Source organism: Zingiber officinale, chromosome 3B (assembly GCF_018446385.1).
Source record: "Zingiber officinale cultivar Zhangliang chromosome 3B, Zo_v1.1, whole genome shotgun sequence".
Taxonomy (NCBI): Eukaryota; Viridiplantae; Streptophyta; class Magnoliopsida; order Zingiberales; family Zingiberaceae; genus Zingiber; species Zingiber officinale.
Genome location: NC_055991.1, coordinates 87956861 through 87966486, shown reverse-complemented (window position 1 = coordinate 87966486; position 9626 = coordinate 87956861). Strand labels below are relative to the sequence as shown.

Here is a 9626-nt window from a genome sequence, read left to right as displayed (position 1 = left end):
CTGGCTTGGGCGATTCGGGGTTTCCGCGACGCGAAAAGCGGTTTTCGCGGCCCGAAAAACCCAACAGCTTCCACGATATACCGAGATTTCCCGTGCCTAGCCTATAACTAGGACTTTCCAAGACTCAGTTGACTTCTCAGCCTTGCCTAGTCATGACTAGGACTTCCCATGATCAAGCTCCTTTAAACATACTTAAACATATTTGTCGGGCATTAAAACCTTGGAGGCCGATTGCACCAACACATTCATGTTCCTTGTCATTACAGTTTATGCATTACTTGTTATGTCATGTTTTGTAGAAACCTGATTTTATTCATGCATTTATATTTTTCCTATTCGAATTCTTATTTGGTTCTTAAAATTCATACGGTGTAGGATTTCATGTTCTTTCACATTTTCTCTCTTTAGCTTGTGTCTTCTTTCTTTCTTTCTTTCTTTCTTGTACCCTTGCAAGCCCTGTTTTCAGCTCAGTGCTGACTTCATCGTCGGAAGAGTCACACCGGCCATGCCTTGCAAGACCTCAAGCTTCGACCAGCCAGACGATGGACACAGCCACGGCTCAGAGAATGGAAGCTGAGAGTAGAGGCCCGATCGACCATGCCCAGGAGGACCCATCACGCTCTTAATCGACATTGTTACCTCTAAATTTTCTTGAACATTGTTATCGTTATATATCAATTGCATTCCCATGCTCAAATTGACTTGAAACTCGCGAGGATATATAATAAATATCAACCTTCATTCTAAACGGTGAATATTTAGTTAGTTTTTCGAAGGATATAGTTTAACAAAATAAGATTAATTGCTAATTAAATTTTATGCGATGAGTTTTAATCCAGTTTAATTAAGATCAATTCACTTAACTTTAAGCTTTAATTAGGTTTTAGGCGATCGTCTTCTTTCCCAACTGCTGCAGTCTTAATCGTTGCAGTTGCTCGATCAGCTAGTTTCTATGAACAGCTGATGTTGGTAGGGAGTTGCTGTCGATCGCCAAGCTCTTTCGGTGCGACGTCAATGGAGTTTCTGTCATGAAGATCAGAAAAAAAAAGGATGGGAAATTAAAAAAAAAAAAAAAAAAAACGTGAGAATTGAGTTGAAAATCGACAGGCACTGAGCAACAGAAACATAGCACAGGTCCTTTTCTCTTTGCTCTGCACTCACCTCTTGTTTTGATGTTTCAACCTCTCATGGAGTTACTGAGATGGAAGAAATGGCAGGTACCATTAATATGCACAAAGACATTTCCGCCTCCATATTCCAGCCATAAACCTAGGAAGCGAGATGCCTGACGTCCCAACATCACTGGTGCACAAAGACATTTTCATGGACACTGTTAGATGGAAAATTCCAAGGATGTCATCTGACCCATCGAAATGTCTTTATAGTGGAAATTTCCAATTGCATGATTTTATCGTCGTGTATATTTGTTGTGTTTCAGCTAAATCGCTTAGTTAGGAAGTCATCTCACCACTTAGATGTTGATTGCTAGAGATGCATTGTTTGCCTAAGTTCATAGAGCTACATAAAATTCTTTATTCCGGAATCAAATGTATATCATATCAACATCAACACGATAAACCTCGCAGTACATATCGCATAGCTACTAAGAACCAAAGTTAAAACATCTCGTTAATTAGGTCAGTGTGTTATTCGCTCGAATCCATTAACCACCTAGGAAGTTTGGCACTAGTCCATGTTCAACTGACTAAATTAAACACCGAAGGACCGACATGTCTACATTTCCAATCTACCAAAAACTCGAAAGCATCAACATGTCCATCTTGATTTAGGGAAATCACACCCTAATTTCCGACATCGATCGAGTCCTCGATCCCCTGAACCCTAGTGTAGCACATAAAGTTGGCTCCACACCTCCAATATAATTAATATCCTCCCTTTCATTAGGTGCCACATCACTTTCCCTGAAAATGAAACATGACTTTGTGTTTATGAAGACTAGCTAGACCTGTTTTGTAATACAGTTGAAGTAGTTGCTATTCTTTTTCCTTCACAAGAAAGAAAAAGAAAAAGGAAACGAAGGCTTTTTTAGTGTATCGTATCGAAACAACGTAAACGAGACACAATGTTTCGAAAGAATGCAGGCATCTCATAGTAGAGGTGAAAGAGGCTCATCATGAATTGCTTTTGCACTTTAAAGTGTTTGAGTGCTGCACTGTAAATCACTCTCGCTTCGCTTCGTTTGCACTGAAAGAACAATCAGTGGTTCGATCTTTATGCCTTGCTTGTTATCAGATGAAAACAGTGAAGTTCAAAAAAAGAAACAAAGTCAAGTTTGAGTAACTATTTCAACGATTTGATTTATTTTAAGTATGATTATTTTATTAAACAAATTTAAACATCATAAAATTTGACGATTCATTTATAACCCTACGCACAGTTAAGTACAGTTAGATTGATCAGCTGTTTATATATTGCCAAGCTGGCTCCGCATAAGTTTTCAGGAGCACCGGTCGACATCGTTCATTCATTCACCAATAATGTAGCTTGAGATTTGGCATCAATCGCGACCGTGTTTCTGTCCAATGCATTGATTCCTGAAGGTGAGAAAGAAGGTGCAGTAATGGCGGCTACTGCTTTCTGGTTGCATCTGTCCAGCCAAAAATGATAATAATAATGAGAAATTGACCTTGCCAAAGGGTTTGTGTCAAACGTGGCACGCTAGTTAGCCGATCACACTTGATTTATCCAACACGACTTAAATGCAAGTCATGACAAGGTTACTACACGATAACTTCCAACACGAGCCCGAATTGCCTTCGCGCCACACACACACACACACACAACGCGATTCATTCGAGGATGAGACTCGCGAGCCTCCGTATTCTAACTCATTCACCTCTGTCTACATATCACATTTTAAAGTAACAATCATCATTTCAATAATAATATTACTATTAGTATAGAACATCTTCTCACTCACTGTAGAATCTTCAAACGTATGGTCGTTGTAGACCCTTTTAGAAGATTTAGTTTGCTTAGGATAGCCGAGTGTACGAAATTCTCATAGGTATGAAATTCTGAAAAAGTAACTGATCATTGGATGTATTATATATTTAGTATTTTTATAAGAAATTATTTTTATTGACTTGGATACCGTATGTGATAATAACTTTAGTATGTAGCAAAGCTCTGCTCTTGCTTAAGAAGGTAAATTTCAGTACATTAAACAGTTTTCTCTAACAAGTTACTATAAAAATATTGCTTCCTGATTGCTTGTCGGATGATCAAAGATTTTTCTTTACCAAATACAGAAAAGGAATTCAGTGGCTTCCATTTCAGGAAAGAAATCTAAAGACACTCTGTTTCAGTCATGTACAGGGAGACAAGCTAGCGAGATTTCCAACTCAAAAAATGAACTTTGTACAATGAGAATTATGTGTGTTTGAATTGTGGAGCGAGTGGAAGAAGAGAGAGCGTTCACTCGCCGGAGAAGAAAGGCTAAAACTGCAGGGTTTTCACTGGTAGAGGCGGTGGGAGTTGATTTTGTGATTCCTCTGTTCATGGCGGGAGTCGGGCTGGCTAGTAGTGCTCCCACAGGAATGGTTCCTCCATTTGGAACTCGACGGCGTGCTCCGCCGGGAGCCAGGCGGAGGACGGGGAAGAAGCGGCGTAGCACAGCGATTCATTCCCGCCGCCGCCGCCGCCGCCGGCGTCCAGGAACAGGTCGGGGAGATCGAACAGCGCTTCGTCGGCGTCGTCGCTGGTGGAGGGGGCTGGGTGGTCTGGGGTACTGAGGGCGGCGGCGAGGGCGGCGGCGGCCTGGACGTCCTTGGGCGACGCGGAGGCGGGGCGCGGGAATTCGGCGACCAAATGCGGGAAGTTGAGGTGGGCGGAGGGGCCCTTCACGGCCAGCGCGGCCACGTCGTGCGCCCGCGCCGCCATCTCCGGCTTCGGGAAGGTCCCCAGCCAGATCCGCGACTTCTTCCGCGGCTCGCGGATCTCCGACACCCACTTCCCCCAGCTCCGCATCCGCACGCCTCGGTACAGCGGGTGCTTCCCGTCGCTTCTCCTCTTCTTCCCTCCTTCTCCTCCCCCACTGCCGCCATCAGACCCACCAGCACCCTTGTGAGCCTCCTCCTCGGCATTGATAGCACTGAAACCAGAGGAAGATAAGGATGACGACGACGAAGAAGAAGAAGAGGAGGAGGAGGAAGAGGCGGAGGAGTTGGGTTCGCAATCCTCCATCGCCATGCCCGCGGTGGGTGGAAGATCGTACCGAAGTGGTTGCATAAATAGCAACGTGAGGACGGCCACAGCGTTCCGATTCCCGTAAATGGAAAACGCACGCGTAAACCGATAGGTCATTTTTCATTTCACCCCAAAATTCCAAAACAAAATTACTAATAAAAGAATAAAATATTAGACATAATTGGAGAGCGTGGTCCAGGCCGGGTTGGCCCACAGAGAGGCCTCAGCTCGCTGCATGCGAGGCCCACGATTTCGTCCTATTCAATGATTAGCGAGGGACGACGTCACGCTGGCGCGAGGCGAGGACAGAGAACAGGACAAGGCTTACAGATACGTCCAGAAGTTTCGTGGGGTTGAAATTCGTTATGCATTCCATTTCTTTCCTTTTATTTTTTTGAAATAGATTTATTATTATGGACACGTCCAATTGGCAATTGGCACGTGGATAAGTTGACATGTCGTTAGGAAGAATCTAATAGAGCAAGGTGGGCAAGAAATTTGTCTAGTGTTCAATTATATATGAAGGTTACTATCATTGTTATATGTATGCATACAAGAAAATATATGCGTATGGTGTGATACTATGTATATGAAAAATGTGCGTATATTTTCATATGAGGCTTTCTTTCGTGAGGCGATTACTACTTTAGGGTTTTCCATCATCTCTTGCTCTAATTTTCTTTGCATGTCATGTATATCATGAATATTGCTCATCCATTTGATAATTGATATATCCAACGGAAGATAGGGTGATCAATTTGTAGTTAAATTCATGTACAATTTAACAATATATATGATGCGGCGATAAGAAAGAGTCCATCTGGTACGAGTCAATTGTCACGGTGTAGGTCAAAGTCAAGGCTTAAGCAAGGCTCGCCCACATAACTCGGGCGAACGTGACTACATCAGTCTATCGGATGAACCACTATCCGACCGGATGAACCAGAGAACGAGTCGAGCGAGCTACCCGTCCGGCTTCGGATATGGCATTGTACGTATTAATAACGAATCGATAAAATGATAAAAGAGGTAAACACTGAGATACTTAATAAAGGGAAGAGAAAATAAAAGAGAACATTCCATCTATCATTGAATGCAAAGTAGCCAAGACAAAATAGTCTTCTGCCGATGATTAATATTAGTTCCATGAATGTGAGAAGCCAAGATAAAGATGTCTTCTGCCAGTAATTAATATCATTAAATAGGGGAAGATAGAGGGTCACTAAGATTGATCTCTGTCTTTATTATTCTCGATTTCTTTTCCTACTATTATTTCTAACTTAAGTGTCGGAGGGCCAACGCCAAGAACCCCTTCCTTGGCTCGGTTGTTGTGCAAAGGAACGAGGTCTTCATCCAGTCAGAAGAGCTATCACATCCCCGGGTGCCGAACAGACACTTGCTCGGGTTCAGATTCATCAAGTATGTTTTCAAAGTTCGGCATGTTTCTTCGATATCTACACACAGATCAGCAGCTCGGACTGACTATATTAATATGTCGTCGACGTATATCTCCAAGTTATGGTCGATCAACTTCTGAAACACATTGTTCATGAGCCTCTAGTAGGTGGCGCCGACTTTCTTCAGTCCAAAGGACATGACATTGTAGTAAAACGTTCTGTCGACCATGATAAAGCTAACCTTTTCTTGATCTTCTTTAGCGAGCGACACTTGGTGATAGCCTTGATACACTTCGAGCATGCAGATCAGCTCGTAGCCCATAGTAGAGTTCACCATCTGGTCTATCCGGGGAAGCGAATAAAAATCCTTCGAGCACGCCTTATTCAAGTCACTGAAGTCGATGCACACCCGCCATTTGTTGTCCATCTTAGAGACCAACATGACATTAGCGAGCCAGCTCGAGAACAGGACTTCCTGGATGTGGCCGGCCTCCAATAATTTCTCTATTTCTTCCTGGATGATCAGGTTCTATTCCGCGCTGAAGTCCCTTTTCCACCGCTTTATGGGTCGAACGTCTGGTCAGATATGAAGCTCATGTTGGGCGACGCTCGGCGAGATTCCGGGGAGCTCGTGGGTTGACCAGGCGAACACTTCATGATTCCACCTAAGGCAAGCAGACAACTTTGCCTTTTTCTCGTTCTCTAGATCAGCAGTAATGAAGGTGGTCGCTTTCGACCGGCTTGGGTGGATCTGGACCTTCTCCTTTTCTTCATAAACCAATGTAGGGGGCTTCTCAATGATGACATTCAGCTCCAAGCGCTAATTTTTCCAAGCGGTCCTTGCTTCTAATCTGACTATCTTGATATAGCATCATCGAGCGGCCAATTGGTCACCTTTGACTTCTTCCACCTTGTTGTCTATCAGAAACTTAATCTTCTGACAGTAGGTAGACACTGCCGCTCGAAACTCATTGAAGGCCAGTCGGTCTAATATAACGTTGTAGGCCGACAGGGCGTCTACCACAATGAAGTTCATGGTCCTTGTCCTCTTTAGGGGCTCCTTGCCGAGTGAGATGGCCAGCTTGGTCTAGCCGATTGGCAACACTTCGTTGTCCGTGAAACCATAGAGCGGGGTCATCATCGACAATAGTTCGTTTCGATCGATTTGTAATTGATCGAATGTCTTCTTGTATATGATGTTCACCGAGCTTCCCGTATTAACAAAAGTTCGATGGATTGTATAATTGGTAATTACCGCTCGGATGATCAGTGCATCGTCATGAGGAATTTCCACTCTCTCTAAATCTCTACGGCCGAAATTGATCTTGGGTCCTTTAGCTTTCTCCTTGCTGCAGCCAACAGTGTGGATCTCGAGTCGCCGAGCATGCGACTTCCTTGCTAGATTAGAATCTCCGTCGATCGGCACGCCAGCGATTATTCCTTTCTCTCCTCGAGCAGCGTTACTCTAGTTCTCTTCCTCCCATACCGATGGTCTGATCCGCTCGACAGAGGCTTGAGTGGGACCTAGGTTATTCCTTTGCATGGGTTGATGATGGTGTGGCTTAGTCGTTCTCCTTTCCTCCTTCCTTCGTCCTGTAGATCGACTTTGGTGTCACCGATCAGGAGATGGTATCGACTACAGTATCCACGTGGGGCTAGTCTGCTAACTATCGGCATCAGATTGTAGCAATCACGCGTGTGGTGTGTTGCCAACTGTTGGAAGGAGCAGAAGAGTGGCGTCCATTCCTTGCCTTTGACGGCCTTCGGACGACCAGCCGCCACATGCTGTACAACATGCATCCTTGGCTCTTGGTGAGATTGGGCTCCTCCCAATTGAGGTCCCTTTAGGGGCTGATGGTTACTAGGTGGATGCTTCCTCGGATATATCATCACCGAACAGGGTATCGAAGTGAATCCGAGCAAGGTGAAGGCACTACAAGACATGCCCCCGCCCCACAGCTTGAAGGAGGCCAAACGGCTGACCAAACAGATCACCGCACTGTCCAGGTTCATCTCTAAGTCATCCGATCGAAGTCATCCGTTCTTCAAGGTTCTGCGCCGAGCTACAAAGTTTCAATGGGACGCGGAATGCGACCATGCATTAGAAGAGCTCAAGAAGTACCTTAACTCATTACTTGTATTAGCTAAGCCGAGTGTTGGAGTGCCACTCTGGATATATTTGTCGACCACCGAGTATGCGGTCGGTTTGGCATTAGTAAAGTAGAATGGCCCTGAACAATAGTTTGTGTATTTCCTAAGCCATATATTGAAAGATGCAGAGTCCTGCTACACTTGTCTTGAAAATGTTGGCTTATGCACTAATGTTAGCCGCTCAGAGACTTCGCCCGTACTTCAAGTGCCCTGGGAAGAGTCATCCTCAACCCAGAGGAGTCCGAGCGGCTGATCAAATGGACAACCGAACTATGTGAGTTTGATATCCAATATTAACCCCGAACAACAATTAAATCTCATACCTTGGCTGATTTCGTCACAAAAGTCTAGAACGCCGAGCCAGAAGTAACTTGGAGAATATATATTGACAGTTCGTCCATCGACAAGGCAGCGGGATCAATATTCTCCTAATTTCCCCACGAGAAGATCGGATAGAACTCACCGTTCGACTGGATTTTCGAGCCACTAATAACGAAGCTGAGTATGAAGCGTTAGTAGTCGGCTTACAGGCAGCACGGCATGTTAGAGCCACAAAAGTCCTCATTCACTCTGATTCTCAGTTGGCCGCTCAGTAGTTGTCAGGGATGTTCAAGATAAACAACTCTCGACTCAAGTTATATGCAAAAGTCTTCGAGAAGCTAAAGGCAAATTTTCAAGAAGTCATGGTATAGAAGATCCCTCGGTCAGAAAATCAGGTTGTGGATGAGTTGACAAAGTTAGCCAGTTCCCTAACACCCATCGTGATAGAGCAACCGATCAAGCAAATCTCATTAGTGGCACATATAGATAGAATGGAAGGGATAACTTTCCCGAGCGATTGGAGAACAGAACTGATAGAGTTCCTTCGATTGGGCGTCGCACCTTTCGATCAGGAAATAACGCGCCTATTGGAAAGGAGGGCCAGACGGTTCACCTTGGTCGACCAGCTGTATAAGAGAGTCTTCTCTAGACCACTGCTTAAGTACGTGGCACCAGAGGATGCAGAATACATTCTATAGGAAGTGCACCAAGGCTTATGTGAAAGTCATCCGAGCGACCGTTCGCTGGCTCGAAGATTCTCCTGGCTGGATATTTTTTTCTAACTCTCCAAGAGGATGCCGCTCGAATAGTAGTCACATGCCTATCTTGTCAAAGGTATCACAACATCCCACACCGACCAACCAAGGAGATGAAGGGATTCATAGTGTCTTGTCCGTTCGACCAATGGGGCATGGACATCGTGGGACCGTTTCCCATGGCAACTGGTCAGCAGAGGTTCTTGCTCATTGCGGTGGATTACTTCTTAAAGTAGGTGGAGACCAAGCCACTGGCAAAAATAAGTGAACATATGGTCATCAAATTCATCTAGCAGAACATCTTGTGTCGGCTCGGCATCCCCGCCGACTCGTCTCGGATAATGGGAGGCAGTTCATGGGTCGAAGGCTCAGGAAGTGGTGTGAAGGCTATGACATCCAGCAGGCCTTAACCTCGGTGGCCTACCCCCAAAGCAATGGTCAGGTGGAAGTCACAAACCGAGAGATCCTTAGAGACTTACGAGCTCAGCTCGACCACATCCGGGGCAGCTGGGTCGACGAGCTCCTAAGTGTCTTGTGGGCACTTTGCACTACTACAAAGGAGGCGACCGATGCAACACCATTCCAGCTGGTGTATGGAGGAGAAGCGATGGTCCCCGTAGAGGTTGGAGTAGAATCCAACCGGGTGCGACTCTACGACGAGGGAAACACTGAGCAGAGGTTATTGGAGCTCAACTTGGTAGAGGAAACGCGGGATAAAGCTGCCGCTCGGCTAATGGCATACCGACAACATATGAGGTAGAACTACAATCGAAGGGTGATCCCGAGGTCTTTC

General features: G+C 45.1%; 1 protein-coding gene across 1 annotated transcript; it reads right to left on the bottom strand.

Annotated features, from left to right (window-relative positions):
* Nucleotides 1–3242: 3242 nt before the first annotated feature.
* Nucleotides 3243–4238, bottom strand: LOC121968424 (ethylene-responsive transcription factor ERF039-like). Its single transcript, XM_042518805.1, has one exon. The coding sequence runs from the start codon at nucleotides 4210–4212 to the stop codon at nucleotides 3541–3543; it is 672 nt and encodes a 223-aa protein (XP_042374739.1). The 5' UTR covers nucleotides 4213–4238; the 3' UTR covers nucleotides 3243–3540.
* Nucleotides 4239–9626: the final 5388 nt, after the last annotated feature.

Excerpts from the sequence above, each read along its gene's own strand:
- LOC121968424 (XM_042518805.1), bottom strand. The coding sequence starts at position 4,212 with ATGGCGATGGAGGATTGCGAACCCAACTCCTCCGCCTCTTCCTCCTCC.